General features: G+C 64.2%; 1 protein-coding gene across 1 annotated transcript in view; it reads right to left on the bottom strand.

Moving 5' to 3' along the window:
- LOC119101955 (uncharacterized) overlaps positions 1-24,175 on the bottom strand; it is a 64,500-nt gene that overhangs the window by 26,080 nt on the left and 14,245 nt on the right. The window contains exons 5-8 of the mRNA XM_037225350.1: positions 10,792-10,890; positions 10,149-10,282; positions 9,207-9,313; positions 4,676-4,747 (exon numbers count right to left, since the gene is read on the bottom strand). Of these exons, the coding sequence (XP_037081245.1) occupies positions 4,676-4,747; positions 9,207-9,313; positions 10,149-10,282; positions 10,792-10,890 (412 nt within the window). The remainder of the gene's footprint in view (positions 1-4,675; positions 4,748-9,206; positions 9,314-10,148; positions 10,283-10,791; positions 10,891-24,175) is intronic.

Below are 24,175 nucleotides of genomic sequence, written 5' to 3'. Positions count from 1 at the left end.
CCACGCAACAGCCGAACACTGCTATGCCGGGTTATGTTCGACTAGTGGCTCAGCTCTCCCCGCGGACGCCACCGATGGCGGACGCGGACAATGACGTCCGGCCCAATCCGAGAACAGGACAGGTGGCGACGCATGAGTCAGCTGTTCGCGGCTACCGCGGGTTATGGCCAGCTACTGGCGAAGTCCAAGCAAGTGGACGCAGCCGCCGCCGCGCCGCGCCGCTCCCGCCCGCAACGCACCAACCGCAGACGAGGAGTGTACACAGAAGGCGGGCGATTATATATTTGCTGAGGAGCTTACTTCGCGTACAAATCACGGTCGGCCCGGCATCGCACTGGCGGCCGTGACACCATTTTCACACCAACGCTTGGGTAGGAACGAACGTCTGGGCGACTAAAATCAGCGCAGAAGAGGCAGGCAGGCGGGTGCAGTGGGCAGCAGCGTGTGGTGTCAACTGTCCGCGCCGGCTGTTAGAGTTATGGGCAACTTATCACTTCGAACAGGTACCGCCAACGTACACCGACCTCAATTACGCCGATAACCCATCCGAGTGGAGGGGGGCAGCTGAGCAGTGATTGTATGAGAGAACTGACTGATAGATAAAGCGATTGAAGTGCTACTCTACTGAGCTGGACGGGCGCGGCTAACAAAAGGACTCGCGACTATGTAGCCGGCAGCTGAACAGACACTACCGGTCGAACAGCCCACATCACAACGTCCCTTGCCAAAGAGGGATACGGAGAACAACGGACACAAATACGGGCTAGGCGCCTAACTTTACCGGCTAATGTCAATAGGTGGACAACAGCGGGCCGGGCGGAGAGAGTTCGGACATAGGTCCGGGTGGCTCAGATATCGTGTCACGGCACACCAGCTGTGCTAACAACAGGTGCAGATAAATGGCCCGTCCGACGATGCAAGGCTTCTCCTAAAAAGGAGGTCTGGCATTTACGCGTTAAAAAGATGCAGTGTGCGACGCGCCAACCAGACAGCATACGCGGGACACGGGCGGCGTGCTCAGCCTAGCCACGAGTCCCGTGCGCCGGCTATTTGGCCACCGGAAGTCCGATTACACACGTCAAGCTGGCGCTTCTGCATCGCCATGCTTTAACGACCCACAGACAGTGCCAGAAGTGCACGGTCGCATAATCCGTTCCCTCCTCAATACGAATTACCCTCAGCTGCCCATGTAAACGGGGTGAGTAACAGGCGTCAGCTGATCAGGGGTTATGGACGGCTAGTTGTTTGGTCCCACAAGTCCGCTTACACACGCCGTTCGTGCTTTCTGCACACCACGCGGCGGGCGGGATGAGTGCGGACTCCAGCGCCGGCCGATGTCAGGCTGGCCGCGGCGCCATCTGGGATCAGCTGACTTGAGGTTATGGACGACTACTTGCCCGCTCCCCACTAGTCGGCTCACTCACACACCCCTTTTGTCTGCAGTCGCCCAGACTGTCGGGAGCGGGCCAAACCGCCACTGCAGACCGGGCGAACAGGCGCGGTGCGGCGTATGACGTCAGCTGCTGGCAGCCGATGTTATGGGTAGCTACTGACTCGGTCCTGACAAGTCAGGTTACACACGTGGCGCGAACTACACACACCGCGGACCGATCGTGCGTGACCGTGCTTGCAGGCTGGGTATTTTCACAACGCAAATAACGGCCCGTGTCCGCAACTGAACAGCGCCGGTATTAAGGAAGTCGGCGATTTGCTAGCTTGCAACTAGTAATGAACCAATGGACACAGACCAGACGGCCCCGGCCCTCTGCGTTCCGGTCCGGGCCGCGGCGGCGCCAGTGAGGCCGCGCAGGTGCCGTCTGGCCTGGTGGCGGCCGCTTCCGGCCCGACCGGTCGGCGGGCGGCTCGGCGCGGACCGGCGGGCGCCACCAGCCGGCGCCGGGCGGCACATGCCGGCCGCCGGGCCGGCGCCCTTCCGGGGCAGCTGCCGGGCGGCTGTCACTCGGCGCCCATCACACCACGCGCCGGCCGCTTTTTGCACGGCTGCAGGCCGCTAATGCGGAGCACACGGTGCGTCGATCAGGGGTCGGGGGACGCGCAGAAGTCGCCCGACCAACGCACAGGCCGCCGGCCGGCGATCGCCCCGTACTCGCCGATGAATAATGCATTGTCGGCATAACTGGACCGATCCGCGCCGGCCGATGGCCGATCCGGCACCGCCATTGTCCGCGGCGAGGTGACACGTCCCCGACCAGGAAGCGTACCGTCGTAACACTAACATTTGCATCGGCGCAAAGGCTGGCAAACGGCCAGACAGGAGCGCACCGCACACGCGGTACCGATGAGTGTCCGTGCCGGGCCGCCGACCTGACGCTGTGGCTCGCCAGGCTCGCCGCCGTGATGGCGACACCAGTCGGCGACCGGGCGCCCTTTGGCGCCGCCGCCGCCGCCGGCTAGCGGACGCAGCCACAGGTCGGTGCCCACAACGGGACAACACGACCGATATCATCGTGGCCAGCAGGGCCCGGTCGTTCGCACGGGGCGGCCGGCGCGGTCCAGCGCGCGCCACCCGGCCGGCCGCCAGCCCCGCGTTCCGATCGGACGCTCGCAGCGGCCCTGAAGCCCGCAAGAGCCAGCGGCCGGGCCGCGTCGACGCAGAGGGCGGCGCCCGAGCGCGCCAGAGACGGGCGACAGGCCAGTGTTCGGAGGGCCGCCGGGGGTGAAGCGCCGCACCGTGGCTCAGCGGGAGCAGCCGAACCGGACGGCTGGATGACTCGTCACCACTCACGCCGCGCGCCAGTTTTCTGCGCGTGTTCGCGACACACGCTCAGAGTGCCGAACGGCAGGCTTGACGGGACGACACCGCTGGTCCAGGCTGGTCTGCGGAAATAAATGCCTTCCAACGACTCCCATCGATCCCGCCATTCAGCCTACAATGGCTCTAACGAAGTGAGACCAAAACGGGCATCTGGCCGCTTTGGTCTCACTTCTCAGCTGGCGGCGCAGGCTCCGCTCGCCCGCGCCGCCCGAGCCGCCAGCGCCGCCGAGCCAGCCTCCGCACGTCCGTCAGTCTGACGCCCGTCACGGGCAAGACCGCTCACGTGTCACGGTCACGGGCGCGCGCCGGTCACGGGCCGCGCGCGCGCCGTGACCGGCGGCTCAACTCTGGCGTCACGGCCCGGTCGGGCCGGCGGCCGCGCCACTCAGCCGGCTGTCGGCTCGGAGAGACCAGCCCGGTTCGCCCGCCGGCCGGCCCGGAGGCGGCCAACTGGTCCAGGTCCGGGACAGCTGACTCGGCGAGGACCGGTCCCGACGCCGACAAGGACTGGTCCCGGTCCCGGGACAGCTGACCTCGGCGAGGACCGGTCCCGACGCCGACGAGGACTGGTCCCGGTCCCGGAACAACGGCCGGACGTCGTCCCGAGCGCCGGCGGCGCGCGGTGGCCACGGACACGGACGGAGCCGCCGCTGAGCGGTGACACGCCCTGCCGTGCGGCACACGGCGCCGACCAGAGACGAGGCACGCCCGCCGAACGATGCGAGCCGGCGGCGACGGATTCAGGGCCAGAGCCGGACCGGATACAGATGGAGGGTGACATGTGTAAAGCGTGAGTCACAGGTGAGTGAACTGTGGACTGTCGGCCCGCCGCACAGACGGGCTCTGTCATCGGTGGAACTGCGGACTGTCGGCTCGCCGCACAGACGGGCTCTGTCATCGGTGGAACTGTGGACTGTCGGCTCGCCGCACAGACGGGCTCTGTCATCGGTGGAACTGTGGACTGTCGGCCCGCCACACAAACGGGCTCTGTCATCAGTGGAACTGTGGACTGTCGGCTCGCCGCACAGACGGGCTCTGTCATCGGTGGAACTGTGGACTGTCGGCCCGCCACACAAACGGGCTCTGTCATCGGCGGAACTGTGGACTATCGGCCCGCCGCACAGACTGGCTCTGTCATCGGTGGAACTGTGGACTATCGGCCCGCCGCACAGACGGGCTCTGTCATCGGCGGAACTGTGGACCGTCGGCTCGCCGCACAGACGGGCTCTGTCATCGGCGGAACTGTGGACTGTCGGCCCGCCGCACAGACGGGCTCTGTCATCGGCGGAACTGTGGACTGTCGGCTCGCCGCACAGACGGGCTCTGTCATCGGCGGAAGCGGCGCCGCAACAGCTGGGAATGCCATCCACGCGCCTCTCCGAGCAGTCTAGATACACGCTCAATGCTTATCGAGTCAAGATAATATCCATCGCTTTGGTCTACGAGAACAAGAGGACAGCTGCCAGCTGTCAGGTGCACGCGAGACACATCAGTTTACGGTTGCCACTGGCACCATGGACTGAGCAGGGGCTAACGTTTTGGCTTGCCGAGAGGTATACTTTAAACCGTTCCCACACAATCTGAATGCGATACTTGTTAGTATGCTGTCCATGACCGACTGACTGCAACCAGGTTTACCTGGTAGCAGCTCTGTCCGTAAGATTTACCTGGTGCAAATGCAAATATTACAGGGACAATGCCAATGGCTTTAGCAGTTTTCACGTATAGACTTCTGCTAGTAGCAGCAATAAGATGCGATGCACAATGCAACCTGTAATTAATCCATCATACACCTAACCATACAGATAACATAAGAGATATAACCACAACTTCATACAGTCAGAGGAGCCTAGGCATGAAAGCGGACCACCACCACACGCGGCGGCCCTCGGTACTCACAGCGGACCACCTCGGCCGGCGCCTCCTCTCCCGTCTCCAGCACCATCCCTTGCGCCGGCGGAGACCGCGTCCCTGCAACGGACGGCACCCGCGTGATCACCATGGCGACCGGCCGCCCACTGCCGACGCCGGCGCCGCCAGGTGACACGCGGCGGCCGGCGGACGCGCCGCCAGCGGCGCCCTGATTGGCCGACGGCCGCGCGGCCCGCTCCACTTGCGGACTCGCGCGCGCTCCGCACGCGCCGCCGGGAGGACGCGGCCCGGCGACCCCGGTCGCCCCCGGCGCACGAACCGGACCGGAACCCGCGGCCGGCTGGCTCCGACGTCGCTTGCTAGGCCCGGTGAAAGTGTGAGCGCGTGCGGGGCGTGGGAGCGAGGCTGGACGGGCGCGGCCGGCGCGTGTGGAGCGTTGACAGGCGGCGGGCGGCGCCGCCGCTCCAGTGTACCGGCTCGGCGGCTCGTTAGTGCCGCCAGGTGCCGACGGCTGCCCCCGGCCGCCGGGCACGAGGCGGGGGCAGAGGGCACCGCTCTGGCGCCAGCGCTTGGGCTATGACCAGCCAAGAGATACCATCGGCGGACGGGTGTGGAAATCAGACGCTTCAACGGGAATAAGTAACCAACGACTAATTGGTCGTTGTGGTATCATTCACTTATGCCCCTACAATTTCAGGGAACGGCTCATATTTAGACGAGGTATCAGCTTTGCAGATAGACTAATTGTTTGGACTGTTGTCCCCACTTGCTGTGTTAGTACACACCAGACCAGAACTTAAGCCTGACGCAATTACTCTATCCAAAACACGCACCAACCGTTCCTTGTCTAACGACACAATTCGTCAACAGTACCTACATGAGCTCACAAACAGCGCTCCCACCGCCGGCCCGCTATTCTCCGGCGTGCATCGCCCGCGCACCGAGTAAATTTCACGTTATGCCAAAATTATGATTTGGGGGAGCGGCATATCAGCTGATTTGACTGTGTGATGCGCGTCTGGTATGCGGGCGGTGTAAACCTAGATCACGGTCGGCGATCCTAACGCGGCAATCCTGAATCCTTACGTTCAGTGTTTATACATATATATATATAATATATATATATATATATATATATATATATATGTGTGTGTGTGTGTGTGCATGTATGTATATTTGGCAACAGCTTATATATATATATATATATATATATATATATATATATATATAGCTGTCGCCAATATATACTATATCACACACACACACACATATATATATATATATATATATATATATATATATATATATATATATATATGCATGTATGTATATTTGGCGAGAGCTAAGACGTCGGCACCTTGACTTCTCAACAAAATATCATGTGCAGCTCAGCTATTTTGGTGCCACTGACAAAATCAATTTCCATTGGATGTGCTGTGATTGTTCTCACAAAATCCCCATTTTTACGTTCTCAACGAACGCTCTCCGTGCAAATAATCATGGTACTTGCCTGGAGGTGGGTGAGGAGGGAGGTGGGGGTGAGGGGGAGGGGAGGGGTGCGAGTTTAGACATGACTCATAGTTCGATGCCATGGCAATGTTTCGTGTCAGTCGTGGGTGCTGATGCGGCCTGCCATCAGTTTCACTTCTCGCCTCGGAGCGCGCCGCCGCTGGGGCTGGCCGCCCCGGCCGCCCGGCCTGCGCGGCGGCCAGTCGACTCTGCGCATGCGCCGGCGGCCCGGGTTTGCAGCCCCAGCCGGTGAGGATCTACGCTGACGGCCGGATGGAATGAGCCGATCGGGTCTTTTTTACCAGTGATGTGCCGTGGTAGGTCATGCAGTGTTGCTCAAGTATAATTCTCATCGGTAAGGGGGCAAAAATCTTCAAAGTATGACTTCGAGAAGAAGGCATTTGCATTCCGGATTATCAAATTGTTTTCTCTTGTGAGAGCCATACCCCATTCCCTAAGGTTTGAGTCCCCAGCCTTTTTGCGGGTTTTTTCATGAGGAAAGAGCTACCATCAAACAGGGCTTTTTCTTCGGGCATAATTTGATGGTAATGAGCAACCAGTGTCAGTGTTTAAGAGTATTTTCTTTTGCATAGGTGTAAAAACAAAATTCAAAAACCGAAACAAAAGCAAAAAGCTGGCTACCACGACACGGTGGATATCAGTGTGTACTTGACCCTGTAGGACTGTTAGTAACCATGAGACATAAAAGGCCACTACCGACGCCCCATACTGAAACCTGACGCTGGTCAAACTGGTCTTGTGACCGCGATCAAAAGCGGGTCTCACCATTAGTGCGATGCCTTGGACGGAGGTGACGGTTCAGGCCAATCGGCCACACCTCAAACAAGTACGGTTAATGGCTGCCACCGCGCTTCTTGATAGGTTCAACCACGAAACATTCTGCTTAATGCGGAGCTGGCCAGCAAACTGAACAGCGCTCAGCTCATTACCGCATAATGCACATGACCTACATAGCAAACCACCAAGCGGCCCGTTTACGAGCCGCACCCAACAAGCAGGAGTCGCAGCACGAAAGGCTTACGGTGGGATACATCCTCCGTCGAGTGACTTGGGAAACCTCGCAAGACCCGAGAAATCGATGACAGTCGAAACCTTTACGAGCGCGCCTGATCCTGTCAGCCGTGGCAGAACGTGGCGAGCGCCACGAGCCAACATCTGCAGCGTCGTAGGAGCCGCTAAGTCATACCGCCGGGCCTGGACGCGACTCAGAGCGCCAGACTCGGACCCAACTCACAGCGCCAGACTCGGACCCAACTCACAGCGCCGGACCCGGACCCGACTCCCAGCGCCAGACTCGGACCCGACTCCCAGCGCCAGACTCGGACCCGACTTCCAGCGCCAGACTCGGACCCGACTCACAAGCGCCAGACTCGGAGGCCGACTCACAGCGCCAGACTCGGACCCGACTCAGAGCGCCAGACTTGGACCCGACTCACAGCGCCAGACTCGGATCCGACTCACAGCGCCAGACTCGGACCCAACTCAGAGCGCCAGACTCGGACCCCGACTCAGAGCGCCAGACTGGACCCGACTCACAGCGCCAGACTCGGACCCGACTCACAGCGCCAGACTCGGACCCGACTCACAGCGCCAGACTCGGACCCGACTCACAGCGCCAGACCGGCCCGACTCACAGCGCCAGACTCGGACCCGACTCACAGCGCCAGACCGGACCCGACTCACAGCGCCAGACTCGGAACCCGACTCAGAGTGCCAGACTCGGATCCGACTCAGAGAGCCCGACTCAGCGCCCGACTCGGACCCGACTCACGACTCAGACCGTTGGCCGGGCCGCGGGGTGAGCCGGCGCCGAGCCGGGTGTTTCCGGAGCGGCGGCCGACTAGCCGGGTCCATCCGGCCGGCCCCGTTTCGGGCAGGGGCTCCCAGACGCCGGACGGCGGCGGTCGTGACCCGACCCCGGCAGGTCAGCGGCCGGCGCCGCGTCCGACGTCGCTCCCGTCCGGGGAGAGCGCGACACACTTCTGGCCGCGGTGGACGCGGCGGTGATGCGCGGGGACGCCCGGCCCGGCCGTATCATGGCCGTACCGCTGTGTAGCGTCTGAACACACTGCGGACAAGGGGGCTCAGAGACCGCCGCTCAGGCAAGGGGGGCTCGGAGACCGCCGCTCGGGCAAGGGGGCCAGAGGCCGCCGCTCAGGTAAGGAGGCTCAGAGGCCGCCGCTCGGGCAGGGAGCCTCGGAGACCGCCGCTCAGATAAGGGGGGCTCAGAGGCCGCCGCTCGGGCAGGGAGCCTCGGAGACCGTCGCTCAGGCAAGGGGGGGGGGGTCAGAGACCGCCGGAGAATTTTAGACTCCGCCTTCCACGGGTCACGAGTGGTGACCTCTGCCGAGATCACAATAAAAAATGGCGCGCCCAACGCCTTAATCTGACCCCGCTGACCTGGTTTGTACAACCAGACACAGCCTGCACCGAAGGTCGTTAACACGCCTGTTTTACAACGGTACGCCGGCTTTCCGACACCGCTTTCCAGCTGGTGTGAGCATGAATGGTTTTCACATCACGGGACTTGTGAGGGCCGTTGGCGGTGAGAAAACCCCACTCCAAAGACGGCTTAAGAACCACAGGGCCACAAGACGAGCCGGGCCAGAGTGAAGAGGAAGCGTGAGGCCGACGGAGCCGCCTCGGATGTCAGCTGACGGGCGGCGCTGGCCACGCGACGGCGGCTGGCCCGATGGACCGGGGGCTTGGTTCCAGCCTGGCTATGGCACCGCAGCTCGCGACTCTCGGGTCAGTGAAGGTACGCTGGGACTTCACCGCTGCCTACCTGAGTCCAGATGGTCAGTGACGCAGCTGGGCGGCGGTACGGCGCACCGGCGGCATAGACAGCCGGGTGTCAACTGCAACCGTGCCGAAGGCCAGCTGGTGGACACGTACCCCGCCGTTTCAACACACCAATGCCAGATTTCGACACCGCGTTCTGGGTGGCTTCACTCGCCACGTCAAACCACAGGCCCCCCCTGACCACACCCGGCGCGCGGCGCGAGGTCACGTCGCGTGGCGGACTGACCTGGGTCAGTGGCGTGCGGGGGCGTGGCCGGCGCCCGGGGCTTCATCAGCTGCCGGTGGTGGACGACGCAGTACAGGCGGCCCTCGTGGCTGGCGTACGTGTCCACGCTGGAAGGCGGCGCGACCGTTTATGACACGGCGCTGGGGCACCGCCGGGGAGCACGGGGACGCGGTGACGGACGTCCCGCGCAGATTCAAACCAAATTGGGTTCCGCTCGAGCGAACGGAGACGAGTTATGCGTAACGTGGTCCACTCATAGATCGAGTGCCGTGCCTTTCAGATCAATGGTACACCAAACATGAGCCCAGTCATTCCAGGGACGGCAATGTACGCCAGCGCAGAAGCACTGCAGTACTAGCGAGACGGTGTATGCTGGCAGCGGTGGGCAGCAAGACATTTCATCGAGGGCTGATACCCCCGGAACAATGGTCCGTTTCCACCGAAACACGGCAGCACAACCCAACAAAGGCAGATGAGTCAGCAGCGCCACCTCCTGCGCAGACCGAGCGGCTGGGCCCGAAAACCAGGGCATCGGGTCAGCCCTGTGAGACCGTAACGCTTGGGCCGCGGTGCAACTCACGACGGCCTCCGGCCTGGCAGAGACGTCTTTTGTCGATAGGTCCGCGGTTTACCAGTCCGAATCATGGATGCCCTCACATGGCGCACCGCTTCGTGATGTCGCCGGGCGTGTCTGAGCGTCCGTTCTCGCGGAGGGCCCGTCCCCAGGCCACTCCCGGGCGTGTTTGAGCGTCCGTTCTCGCGGAGGGCCCATCCCCGGCCACTCCCGGGCGTGTCTGAGCGTCCGTTCTCGCGGAGGGCCCGTCCCCCGGCCACTCCCGGGCGTGTTTGAGCGTCCGTTCTCGCGGAGGGCCCGTACCCCGGCCACTCCCAGGCGTGTCTGAGCGTCCGTTCTCGCGGAGGGCCCGTCCCCCGGCCACTCACGTGATCTGCTTGCTGCACTCGCTGCAGCGGAAGCAGTTCTTGTGCCAGACGGCCTTCTCGGCGTGCACGCTCTCCATCTGGTAGACCTGGCGGCCGCAGGAGCGACACTCGGAGCCGGCCGCCTCCGCGGCGTCCTGCCACACACCACCACCCCGCTGTTAGACGGCCGCCCGCCGCAGCATCGCTCACGCCGGGGGGGGGGGGGGGGGGAGAGGGGACGCTAGAAGACGGCGGCGCGAGGTGACTGTGCTGAGTGAGAGAACTGCCGAGAGCAGCGGCGTGAGGTGACTGTGCTGAGTGAGAGAGCTGGCCAGAGCTGGTGTGCCGAGCCCAGTGCTGCTGGGAGACGTGCGTGACGATGGCAGCCAGATAGCGTGAAACACTGCGCGTGGGGAGGTGGCGGGGTCTGGTGACGGTCAGCACCGGGCACTACCGCGCGTCCGTCATAACGCCGCGTGCAGGGACCAAACAGGAAACAACCCGGCCACGGGGACTGCCTGACTCGGCGAATCCACATGAATGAATGCAATGATGCAGACAACTGTCCTTGCTTAGTGACACACGCAAGAATGGATGTCACAAACAATCAGCCACTGCAGCCAGCAACCGGCTCCATAGGGCGCCACTGCCCGCCGTCCGGTACCTTGCTGAACTTGCGCATGGCTTTGGAGCTGTCAAAGGAACGGACGTGGATCCGCGTGTGGTCCGGCGAGAGTGCGTCATCCTTCCCAAAGCTAGAGCGCTGAAAAGCAACGGGTTCAAATCAGCCTCGCCGACAGGCAGACGTCCGGCTCGCGCGAGGCCCGCCAGCCGGGGTGGCACAGGCGTGGGATAAAGCGAAAACCAGCAGTCGGAAATCGTGTAGGTATCTTACAACAAACGTAAAAAACACCCGCCACCAAAGCTTCCCAAGGGGATCAAACCAGGGTTCAAGCGTGCGTAATAACGTGCAGTTTATTACAAACCACTTCCACCACAATCCCACCACCATAGCATCCAGCGTGTGTGTCATAACACTTCAGTCGGTCCGTCACATATGTACATGGTTCATGCAACAGCCAAAGAAAGGCATCACTCCGCGCAGAAGAGAGCTCAGGGCGACACGCATTGACAAAGGAGAGACCTCCACCGAAGGCGTGAGAGTCAGCCCGACTCCGCGAGTCAGAGCGAGTCAGAGTCGGCGCAGAGGCGCTGCAACAGAGGAGCGGCGCGTCAGACGTGACAGAGGGCGCGTCAGACCGTGTGCGGGAGAGGCCTCTCGACTACAGAGTGCAGACGTCACCAGAGCGGGGCGGCGCGTCGGCCGCTGCCGTCTTACCAGGGCGGCGCTCAGGCCGGCCGCCTTGGTCAGCTCCCGGCCGGGGCTGGGTACGGCTGGCTCGCGCAGTTGGCTCAGGTCGCAGAAGCTGGCCCGCTGTAACACGCCCCACACCCTGTACAGAGCGTCCCGCCCAGCCGGCGCCGACACCGGGGACAAGCGTCCGCCCCCGTCCCCCAGACACCGCTCTAAACCGCCCCACACCCTGTACAGGGCGGCTCGCCCAGCCGGCGCCGACACCGGGGACAAGCGTCAGCCCCCGTCCCCAGACGGCCGCTGGTCCGGCCGGCGCCAAAGCCGGGACCGGGCACATCTCATCCGGGAGCAGCGATCTAACGTCGAAGTGACACCTAGCGGCCACGACCTCGGACGGAGGCGGCGAGCCGCATCACACCACACCGCACAACTCCTACACCCAGCCGTCGTCTGGTCGTCAGCCCGCCACCGCGACAACAGGCAGCCACGACCCCCCAACTACACAGCTGCCCACCGGCCACGCCCTCCGCCGGCCCGCGCGCACAGGGAGCGCCGCCGCGTACCAGGGTCTTGACGGAGACGCGGGAGAACACGTCCGAGTCGCGCAGGCCGCGCTCGGGCGTCGCCGGCGCCTGGCGGGCCGACGCCGGCGCCGGCGCCGCCAGCGTCAGGTCGCCCTCTGATTTGTACCGGCTCTTTGTCAGGGACGTCGGGGGGCGTCAGAGGCGTCTCGTCCTGCCGGCGTCGTTAGTGGGTTAGCGGCGCGGCGGGCTGCGCAGCGGCGGCGGCGTCAGGCCGAGCCGCGCGCCGGCCGTACAGATATAGCACATGTTAGTAGGCTGCCGGCCTGTTGACAAAGTCACACTCAGTCTTGGGAGGGGCGGTTAGTTAAGCTAACATGCAAAACAAAGCCCGTCTTTTTAAAGGCCAGCTGATCTGCTTTTGCTCAGCGAGTTGAACTCAGTCAACGATTCGGTGTCCGCCCAGTGCTGTCCCCTACCTGGGCGGCAGCGCGCCGGTGGCGCCGCGCCTCGGCCGGCGCCTGAAGCCAGGAGCGCGGCACGGGCGAGGCCTGCAGGCCCGGCAGGTCCACCGCGCTGGAGCTCTGGGCAGCAGCGTTAGGCGGCGCGCGTTAGTCAAGCGAGTTAGGCCAGCGGCTGGTGACAGCTCATGTTAAAGACTACTATCACCGTCTTTCCACTAAACTGCCGAAGCTTGAGTCACTGCTCCCCGTTTTAAGCAATCTGTACAATGTCAGGAGACCACGACGCAACGAGTTCCGTAAAGCGCCCACCTCACTCCAGTCGCGCATGCATATACACAAACATACACGTCTGATGTCAGAAAACGGTCGGACCTGCCCAGTATTTATCCGCCCGCAGTCCCGTTCGGGTACGGAGCGCGCCCGGGTCCGGGCTCGCGCCCGCTGAGGTCTGCCAGTCGGGGGCGGTCCTTACCAGGTCCCGGATACTGTTACAGCGCGGGGCGGGGCGGGGGGCGGCCGGCCGCAGTGTCGGCTCGGGGGCCGGCGCGTCCGACAGTCGACTGAGGTCACCGTAGCTGGCCCGCTGCGGGAGGTCACCCAGGTCAGTCGATGTCCGGCCGCCCGGTCTCGGCGCCCTGGCCGTCCGTTAGCAGTGCTAGTTAAGCCCCTGTTAGACGGGTTAGTGTAGGCGGCTTGACTTACTTTGTGATCTGTACATTCCGTTCAGGGTTAGGGTGGACATGACGTAAAATTTTCCTGACACACAAACGATGATACTGTTTTAAGGTCCCTTATATCGATAATGAAGAATGGGAAACCAACTTAAGACATCACGAAAAGTGAGCGAGTTGCTCGAAAAAGTCCCGACGTTGGCTGCAGTCGTATTGACTTACTAGGGCTTTAACTGAGACCCCCATGCACGCACTCTTCAGAGAGTCTGACTGGCTGAAGGGGTCACCGCCTGGTCTCTCCCCGGCCTGGGTCAGGTCATTCCAGCTGGTGCGCTAGGGACAGCGAGCCCAGTGTGTTAGTACCTCAAACACCACCGGCCCCCGGGGCGGTCTTCCGCCGCACAGCGACGGCCGCCAGGCCGCCGCCCCATATGCGAGCCAGGCGGCCAGCAGGGGCGCAGCGCATCATGTTGTTCTTCCCATATTATTGGACTTCCTGGGGTTATTTAGCACCGGAACCTCACACCGTTGGCATTCGCACAACACCATTTAGCTGGCATGCTAGTGGGCATGCAAACACATGCTACCGAGCACGAGGTTATACACTTCACAATCGCACACGTGTATCCTGGCCACGTGCCTGGATGCATCACACAAGCGAGCAGCGTCAACAGCCAGCGCTGCACGTCCCTCGCCCAATGAGCGGTGGCCGTGCCATGTAACTCTGAGCCACCGAGGCTGTCAACAGTACCGCCCGCTAGTGATCTAGCTACCGCTGCAGCCCGCAGCCCGCTCAGCAGTCTGGCCATACACAGGACCCGAGCAGGCCAAAGCGGTCTCATCACACGAGGTTGCGTTCCAATGACCGAGCTGCACCACTTCCGCTCGAGCGACGCCCATCGACCGATCACCGGCGCATCCCATGTGGAGCACCTTCGGCCCGGAGATCAAGCGGAGACACGGGCTGATCAGCACCCCCTGCGGCTAAAGCCAGGGCAGACGAGACGACCAGCGTCTGACGTTCTGCAGGGAGCACCAGGGACCAACACCTTCCCAAAGGGTGGTGCTGCCCGACCGGCCGGCACTGCCTGCCGCGCGCCTCGGCGGGCAGCGCGCCACTGACCAGTTTGTCGATGCTGACGCCGGTGCGGATGGTGCGGGGCGCCGGCCGGTCGGCGGCGCCGCCCGCCTGCCCGTGGACCTTGCGCCTGCTGCACGTACGCCGCCCGGATGGAGGGCAGGCTGAGGCCGGCAGGCAGGTCGGCCGCCGCCGCCTGCCTTCTGGCCGGCCGGCTTCGGGCCGCCGTCCGGGCTTGAGTACACGGACTTCTGCCGGCGCCGGGACACGCGGTCAGCGGCCGCTGCCAGCTGCGCCGGCTCCAGGGCGAGGGCCGGCGCCGCGCCGCCGGCTGCGGCGGCCGCCTGGCGAGATCACACTGTGCCACCGGCGCCGCCCGCGGCTGGGGCCGGCGCGGCACCGCTGGCGCGCGGCCCGCCCGCCGGCGCTCGGTTGCACTGCTAGTGTGGGCGCGCGCGGCGGCCGTGACAGCGCGGAACCGAATCCGTACGGTATTGCGGAGCGCGGACGTAACGAGGCCGGGCGAGGCACGAGCATTGCTGCATGGCTCACGGGAAGTGATTACGGCAGACAATACAAACGGCTCGTAACGGCAACATAATACTTTTCATGGGAGCAACGGGATACTCCCACGCTTAGCAGAAAGTCGATCAGGGTTTGCTGCAAAGCATTCAGACATATTGCAATGCTGAAAGATGTTCCTAAGTGTTCCCAAATGTGGAGACACATTATTACGGCTAGGCTCACAACTATGCATACAGGATGTGGTCTACTTTTCAGTGAACGCAAACTTCGTCACCGATGAAGACCCTCTTTTCAAACAAAGCGAAATGTGCATGTCAAATGGAGTCCACAATGACCATAGTCATGCCAGCCAAGGTTGCAGATTAGCCATGTGCTGGGTACGGCATATGCTGGATAACCTGTAGGTAGACAGGACGCGAACAACACAACTGCTCAAGTGAACCCACGAAGGTAGCAGCGCAGGTGCGTCACACATTCACACCAGGAGGTGCCACTGTTGGGGGCTGCGCGCAGCGCGTGACGTACCAGCGAGGCCATGTTGACCGTGATCTTGGACATGTCTCGAGGCCGCGCCTCGCCGGTGGGCCCGGCGCGGGCCGCGGCCGCCGGCGGCGCCGCGTACGTGTTTTTCTGGCGACGGGCGGCGACGGCGTCAGCGCCTCGGCAGCGCGGGTGCGCGCCGGCGAGCTGCGCACCACTGTACATTCCACCGCGCGAAGCACTGTTCAGACGTACGAATGCACACACGTGTACGCACATACACACGCACGCATGCACACACACATATGCCCAGACATAGCCACACCCACACACACGTGCGATGGTCCGTCCGATGGCGACGCGGTACAATGCAGCGCCTCACAGACACGATGCACGACACCGCCGGCGACACAGGACGCTTCTCTCCCTCTCTGTCTCGCTCGGCGGCGTTCTCTCCCGGTATCTGCACGCCCCGGCCCCCCTCCCCCCCCCCCCCAGCGGCGCCGTGACAGGTCCACCGGCCGGACCACGTACCAGGTTTTTGATTGACACGCCCGTGTCGGGGCGCCGCACGGGCCGCGCGGTCGCTTTCGCAGAGTCGAAGTTCGTCAGGTAACTCGATCGCTGAAAGGTTACCGTCGCTCTTTGAAAACGCGCCGCGCGCCAGCGCCGGGCGCTCGCGATACGCGGAAGCTGGTCGGAAACGCAGCAGGTCGCCGCCTGGTGTGGCGTCTGCGTGTGAAACGCTACCGGACCCGACCATGCTTCGGCAGACGAGGCTAACAAGTCTAGCTGAAATCAAAATTTCAGACCAAAACATTAACGAAGTTACAATTAACGAACTTACATGAACGAATTTACTGTATTGCGCTGCTGGCACGTGGGTCAAATATCGGACTGATACTGCATGCCTCTTCGATGCAGTTCTATGCACTCCAAACCGGAACCGTGCGGCCCGACATTGGCGGCCGGAGTGTTCACGTGAGAGAATGTTAGCCGGGGAAATGGCGACGAGTCTGCAGCCGGAAAGACGCCGAAAGTCAGGTGTGGGAGGAGAGATCGTGCGCGTGCGACTCAGACGGGTTACGTGCGAACAGTTGACCGGAGCGTGCAGCCGTGCCGGAGAGAAAAACACACACCGAGAGAGACAGAGAGAGAGAGAGTGCGCAACCGCCACGCGCAGGGAGACGACCAGAAGGCGTGACAAAGGAGAATGGAGCCAAGATGAACCGGGGAGGAAGCCCATACGAACGACAAAACGGACAGGCTTAGATGGACATGCGTGCGTCCACGCTGCTCATTAGTCCGCACTTGACGCAATACGAAGGAAATGTAGAAAAACGAACAGTACGTGCTTTCTCAACATTGCGAAGGTCGTTTTGCCAGCGCGCTAAGACACATTCATTGGCCGTGCGAGTGTAACACACAGAGCAGCCAGAAAGGCAGACCAGAGACGACAGCCGACCACCTCACGCCGTCCGTCCACCAGCCCCGCCCAACTGCATGCGACAAGGGCCGCCCGCGTCACCGGCCTCCGGGCCTGAGGCGGCGCCGGGCCGCGCTGCTGACCAGCTGTCGCAGGTTGACGTTGGCCAGCTCGTCGTCGTTGTCGGCCTCGGAGCTCTCGGAGAGGCGGGCGCGGCCGGCGCCGGCGCCGCTGTCCTGGCTGCGCGTCAGCGAGCTGGCGCCGCTGCTGCCCTCCGAGCTGATGTCCGAGTCGCCCTCCGAGTCGAGCGCCGGCCGAGCCGAGCCCTGCGGTCGGGAGTACGCCGGCCCGGTCACCGCGCGGTCGGTGCGGGGTCGGAAATACGCCGGCCCGGTCACCGCACGGTCGGCGCGGGGTCGGGGGCACGCCGGCCCGGTCACCGTACAGTCGGTACAGGGCCGGGGTACGCCGGCCCGGTCACCGCGCGGTCGGTGCAGGGTCGGGGTACGCCGGCCCGGTCACCGCGCGGTCGGTGCGGGGTCGGGGGTACGCCGGCCCGGTCACCGCGCGGTCGGTGCGGGCTCGCGCGAGTATGTTATGAGAGAGCAGCTTGGGTAGCATGATACCAAAGTGCCGACATGTCAATTCAAGTCTTACTGGGAGGATGCATTACATGACTTGAACATGCACGCGTGAGATTTCTTGGCCAGCTACAGAAGAGCAAACCGAAAGCAGCAAGCTTGGGTACCGGCCGAAGCTGTTCGTAACGCTTTTGTGGCATGGGAGATAATAAAAGCCTTCACACTGCCGCAGGACAGCGTTGCTAAATCAAAAAGCCTCAACACGAAGGTACCCACCCTAACACGCTTCAGCACCTCAAACAGAACAGCCCATGCACACAACATCCAAACTAGCTCCGTCTATCGCAGTCAGCTGGCGCACGCGGCACTGGGGAGCAGCGATAGCGTCGAGCCTAATGGCCCCGGGGTGCAGGCCGGCGGCCGCGCGGCGCGGCTGCACCGACCGCCGTGCATGCGGACCGAGCATGGTCAGCACGCCAGCCGCCTGGTCACAGGCTGCCTGCCCCCATTCAGGCCTGTTACTCTGCGCTCCCGGTGCGGGCCGACCCGTACCACGGCCGCCCGGCTAGAGCCCCGAGGAACGGACACACACCTGCCCACACTCACAGAACCCCACACACGCACAGGCAGAGGCAAGGGCCGTCTGCCCGAGCGGGCCAGCGGCGGATCTAGCGGCTCGAGGTGCGCGAGCAGTGTGCCCGGCCGACATGCTGACAACGTGCGTGCGCCCCTGCCGCCGCTCGGAGCGGGCCAGCGGGCGGGCGGCGCAGCGCCGCAGGCCACAGCGGGGTCACGCAGGCCACAGCGGAGTCACGCGGGCCACGGTCAGCGACAGCCACGGGCGAAAGCGGCGGCCACTTACAGAGCGCGGTCGTGGGGGGAGATCCGCTGGCAGTCCGCGATCAGCGCAGACCGCCGGCGCCGCCAAGTCACCACTGGCCCGGCGCGCGTCCTACGGGGGCGCGCCGTCGATAAGATAACCTGAAAGCTGCGCGGCAGGTGGCTTAACCGGGCGATCAGAGGTGTCGGGGGCGAAGTCAGCGGCGAACGCGGCGCACCTGCCGCCCCCCGCGACGCGGCGTGAGCGCGCCTCTCCACCGGAGAGGGCCGGGTCCCCACGCACAGCCGGCCGCCGACTCAGGGCACGCGGCACGCGGCGGCGCCGATCCGCGGGGCCGGGGCATCGCGGTCCGCCTGCACCGGCCGGTGCCGCCCCAGCCGGCGGCGGTGCGGACGGCACACGGCGCGCCCGCCCGCCCGCCGGGCTGAGTGGGTGTAATGACACCGAGCCGGCGGCTGGTCCCGACCGAACACCAGCTGGAGGCGGTTCATGCACAGCCCGATTCCGCCGCCGGCATAGACACTCTCTCAAGACAGTGGGAAGAAGGAGGGATGAGACGACGCGCCTTTCGTCAAGTTTCGTACATGATAGTCGATAACTATGTGCATCGATCAGGGTCGCACAGCTTGTCATTAGCAGCCGGGTGGCCGGGTCAAACCGCCCCACACTCAGCCGCCTCGTGACCGCGTGACACGGCGGCGCGCGTCACGCCGCCGAGTCACGCGGCGTATCGCCGTTACGCCGCGTGACCGGCGCCGCGTCCATTCAGCGTCCAGCGCCTCTGACCTGCAGGCCGACTGTGACCCACTGTCGACACAGCGGCCCGTCGCCGACCGTATTGGCTGTCCGCCGGCCCCGCTGGCCCAATCAGCGGAGATGGGCCGGCCGCACCAGCGCAAACAGCCACTCTCTCACTCGATCCCACAGCCGTGGCCTGAGACTCGAGCTCGGGTGAGTGAATTCAGAGTCCAGTTCTTCCCCGACAAAGTAGCCACCTGATCCCCGTTCTTCATAAGCCATTGAAAGCCTATTCCATACCCCAAGCTCATGCCCCACTCGGCCCAGAGGCGATGTGCGTTTGATTCGAAATGGATGCGCCGTTCACGGCCGTGTATGTCTGACAAACGGGCAGGTCCCGATCTTATGTGAAAAGCGTGGTCGATGATGTATTTAGCTGCAGATCACTTGCCAACAACTGTTTTTCAAATAACATTCCAGCGCGCTACATGTCTCCATGGGGTTGGATCAGATGATTCTACTCGAGCCCATATTCGGAATAAAGGCGTCCCTCATTGGCATGTGTCTATGACGCTATCTAAGTGGGCGGGCCTTGGGTCAATGAACAAATGATGGGTCAATGAACAAATGGGCTCTGAGAGGACTACACATAACGCCACACACGGGCGGCCGCACTGGCGTAAGAACTGTTACGACGCACTTCCCGGTGACGTCATAGGTTGCAGCCTGCGAATGGCGTTTGGCAATGGTGAACGGCGCAGCGGCCATGCCGACCGCCCAAACCGCTGTTCGTCGGAGTGCGAGGTCCCGGGATCGCGCCCCGTCGCGGCCACTCGGAGTGGCGTCGGCCTGCCGCCTCGAAGGAGCCAGGTTACTCTACGCTGATCGATGCCGCAGCGTCGGCCATCACTCAGCCCCACCTGCTCCGCCACCCATCCGGGCGTCATTACCCAGCCGCGATACGTGTGACGGCCGACACCCAGCGCCGGCCGGCCAGCTGACGCCCTCACCGGGCGTTAATCAGACGTCGAGCCGGCGGCGGCCGCACCGCACCGTACCGGCCGTCCGCCGCCGGCGCACGCCGGCAGCGGACGCGCGCCACTCGGCCGGCGTGCAACTTCCGGTCGAGGCGCGGCCGACGCGGCCAGCGTGCGCCCGCGACGCGACGACAGACTGCAGTGGGGGCGGGTGTCGGAGCTGGTGCTAGCAGACTGCAGCGGGGGCGGGTATCGGAGCCGGCGCTGGCAGACTGCAGCGGGGGCGGGTATCGAGGCGGTCGACCGCGCCGCGCTGACCTGACGCGCTATCAAGCACAGGCGGCTTGTTGAAAGCGGTGCGAGCAGGACCGGATGTGAGGGCGCACTTTCGGCTCGGCCAGGCTAGGCGCCGTCTGATAAGATGAGCGTCGGAGGACGGCGGCTCAGATCATACCGTTGAGCCGAGATCGGACTATCACTGAGGCCAGTGATCAAACAGCTCTAGAGTCGAAATTTAGAGCGCATGGTTTGCCGACTAATGACAATGTTGGTGACGCAACCAAGACATATTCTGATGGATTGGCCTTCGCCCAATGGCAAAATAACACTGATTGCGCCGGCACCACATCCATTTTCCGAATGTTGCTTCCTGCGAACATTGCAAAGATTTTTCACGAGGCTCCTGTAAAGCCCAATATTCAAGCGCGCCAAACGCGGTTTCACAGAGACGTTGCCACATCTAAAAATGCAATGCTTTGTTAGGAACGCAATCAAAACCAGACTGACCGCCACTTTTTTGCTGCACTTTGCATGCGATATCACCGATAAAAACACCATCTGGTATCTGATAAAGCCCCAAAGTTTACCGTCGATAACTGACACTGACACAGTTTCCTTCAATAAAACCGGCTTGTTCCACACGATCGTGACTCGGCCTCAGCACCTGAGCCCAAATACTTTCCGACGGTACATCTGCCACCTGACCGACACCCGCAGCCAAATCCGGACAGAATCGCCAAAAACGAAATTACTTCGTTTAAGCGACGGCAGGACTCGACGTCCCATAAAACATCACAGCACCCGAATAGGCGTTCGAAGGCCGCAACATCCTTAACGGGAGGTGCTCCGACCTTGGAAGTCAGGAACTGCGAACCCAGCTCCCATTCGCGTGCCGCCTTGGGCGGGGACACAAGCGGCGCCGGGCCGGCAGCGCGCCGCGCGCCACGCCGTCCGCGGCCGGCGTGGCGCTCCGCTGCCTCCGCGGCGGCCCGCCCCGCGGCCCGGGACCGGGCCCGGCGCAGCCAGCCGCGGTTCCCAACACCGGCGGAATGTTGATCGCACGCCGCAGCGGCGCGCCGACAATGCATCGGCTTCGCCATCCATCACTGCGGTGCCGTATACGGTCGGCGGTCGCTCAGAGGAGAGCGGCGCCGGGTCAGCAGCGCGCCGACCCCGCGCGGCCGCCGCTCCGCGCCGCACACGAGCAATTACAGACCGAGTCTCTGGGCGCCGAAGCAGGCGCCTCTCGGGTCAGGCTCGCCTGTCACTGGCCGTGTTGTTTGACCTGGTTCGTCGGGTGGGCACGTGGGCGCGGGGCGAAGAGGTCTCGAATACCGACCCGGCTGGACGTCAGCTCCCGTCGCAAATCCGTTAGACGGACCGTGTTCAATCATAATGAAGATCACGACGTGTCGTCCTGCGCTAGCACACTGATTTTGTCGCAAGGCACGCGTGCTTGACTTGACACGCGAGCCAGGTCCGGGACAGCTTAACGCGATGACCGTACGCCAGTCAAGACCCAGAGTACGTCCAGGTAACCGCCCAAACCGGCTCCTGCGATGTTATCTGGGCGGGGTATCAAGCATACAATCACCGTCGCTGACAGATCTCGAGTCCGTGTTTAGGAGCTGGCGCATCGCGCAGATGGACCGGTCGGCGAAGCTGTTCTGCCGGCGCGGGACGCCTGGCAGCCCGGCCCAGCCCGGCCCAGCCCAGCCCCAGCCCAGCCCAGCCCAGCCGGCCCAGCCGGCCCAGCCCGGCCCAGCCCCAGCCCGGCCCAGCCCGGCCCAGCCCAGCCCAGCCACGGCCCGGCCCAGCCAGCCCGGCCCAGCCCGGCCCAGCCCGGCCCAGCCAGCCCAGCCCGGCCCAGCCCGGCCCAGCCCGGCCCAGCCCGCCCAGCCCGGCCCGGCCCAGCCCAGCCCGGCCCAGCCCGGCCCAGCCCAGCCCAGCCAGCCCAGCCCAGCCCGGCCCAGCCGCCAGGCCCAGCCCAGCCCGCCCGGCCCAGCCCAGCCCGGCCCAGCCCGGCCCAGCCCGGCCCAGCCCGGCCCAGCCCAGCCCAGCCCGGCCGGCCCAGCCAGCCCGGCCCAGCCCGGCCCAGCCCGGCCCAGCCCGGCCCAGCCCGGCCCAGCCCAGCCCAGCCCGGCCGGCCCAGCCCGGCCCAGCCCAGCCCAGCCCGGCCCAGCCCAGCCCAGCCCGGCCCAGCCCAGCCCAGCCGGCCCAGCCCGGCCAGCCAGCCCAGCCCGGCCCAGCCCAGCCAGCCCGGCCAGCCCAGCCCAGCCCGGCCCAGCCCGGCCCAGCCCAGCCCAGCCCGGCCCAGCCCGGCCCAGCCCGGCCCAGCCCGGCCCAGCCCAGCCCAGCCCGGCCCGGCCCAGCCCGGCCCAGCCCAGCCCAGCCCGGCCCAGCCCGGCCCAGCCCAGCCCAGCCCGGCCGGCCCAGCCCAGCCCAGCCCAGCCCAGCCCAGCCCAGCCCAGCCCAGCCCGGCCCAGCCCAGCCCGGCCCGGCCCGGCTCGGCTCGGCTCGGCTCGGCTCGGCTCGGTCGGCTCGGCTCGGGTCGGCGGCGGTCGGCTGACGGGCGTCGTCTGACCGCGCTCCGCGGGCCGTCTGACCCGGTTCTGCGGCGACCGGCGGCGCCAGTCACGGCCGGCGCCGGGGGTGGTGGGTTGATTATGGGAATCTAGTGAATTCCGGGCCTTATGAACCTTGAGGCATGCCCTGCCGACCACATAAAGGTTGTCAACAAGTTAACAGCAAGTCGGGCCCAACCATTCCAAAGCCTGAGGTGGAGCGTCGCTTCTGGTAATGCACCACCGGCAATGGATGGGTGAGTGGTTCCAGTTTCTCTCGGCTCTATCGAAACTGTCGATCAGCGCGCCGGTCGGTCAAAAGACCCACGGCGACCACAGGCCGGGAGCACGGAGCTTTTCATCTCCGCTTCTCTCTTTCCCTATCGGCGTCGTCGTTCCGCTCACATTGAGCCAGAGGACGTCAGCCGGCTCATCGTCGACAGGCCCTGGCGATCGCCCGGATCATGGGGCGGCCGCCGGGAGGGCCGCGGACCGCACCCGGGCCAGGGGCGCCCGCCGCGCCGCCGCCGCTAACTGGGCCAGCCCGGGGCGCCGGCGCACGCGGCGCGATCTCCGGCCGCGATAGGTTTGTTCCGGGCAGATCCGCGCGACTCGCGGCGCCCGCGACGCCGCGCGGCGACACAGCTGTCCCAGATCGGCGGAGGAGCGCCGGCCGCCGGCGCACCGCGGCAAGTGCGCCTCTTCCCGGTGCGACAACAGGTACCGGGGAGTGGCGCGCGCGGTCAGCAGCTGCCGGTCCGCGGCGAAAACAGGGAGGAGACGGCGCCCGACCGCCCCCGGTGCCGATCACGAACGGGCAGCGGCCTTCTTCGATGCATGGAGATAAGGGAGTGGGTGGTAAACAGACCCATGAAGGGAAGTGGGGGATCCAGGGGAAGATAACACTAATTGTTTCGCTTTCTGTTGACGTCACCAGCCGGCAGTGCCGCGCGCTGCCGCACGCTGCCCAAGAGGCATTCATCGCAGCGCAGCTGGCTCAGTCAGCCCACTGATGGTCAGTCCGCACAGACCTCACGACCAAACACGCCAGCGAGATGGCCCGGCACATCTGTCGCGGAATGTGAATGTCCCATCTGACTGTTTATCTCTGACACACATCCCACCCCATTCTTCAGCATGAGAGGGTGCTCGGCTCCGGCCCTGAGCGTCGTCGGAGCCGCCGGACGTCATCTTACGCCGCGGGGAGTCCACACGGCAGCGGTCCGGTCCAAGTGGGCAGATTTGGGACAGTCATCCCGGCCACTTCCGGAGCTGTAGCTGGACCACACCCCGGGGCGAAAGCACGGAGATTTACGACCGTACCCAGAGCGGCACGTTTGCAGTCCTCAACGAGCGCGTGGGAATAACCCGCACGCGCATGCAACGGAACTGTGAAGGTAACGCCTGCGCTGGCCGGCGGGGGAGCCTGTCCACATGCGTGTCACTATGCCGTCAATCGCCTGAGAGCCAGGGCGGGGGACAGGACTGCTGGCAGCACCACCCGGTCACCGGAGGGGCCACACATCACCACCGCACATCCCCACACCCGTCAGACACCAGCGTGCCAGCGAAGAGCACGCCCCCCCCC

Source organism: Pollicipes pollicipes, unplaced genomic scaffold, assembly GCF_011947565.3.
Source record: "Pollicipes pollicipes isolate AB1234 unplaced genomic scaffold, Ppol_2.1 Scaffold_5110;HRSCAF=6035_pilon_pilon_pilon, whole genome shotgun sequence".
Classification (NCBI taxonomy): Eukaryota; Metazoa; Arthropoda; class Thecostraca; order Pollicipedomorpha; family Pollicipedidae; genus Pollicipes; species Pollicipes pollicipes.
Note: the sequence above shows the minus strand (reverse complement) of the source record. Positions and strands in the feature narration are given on the sequence as shown.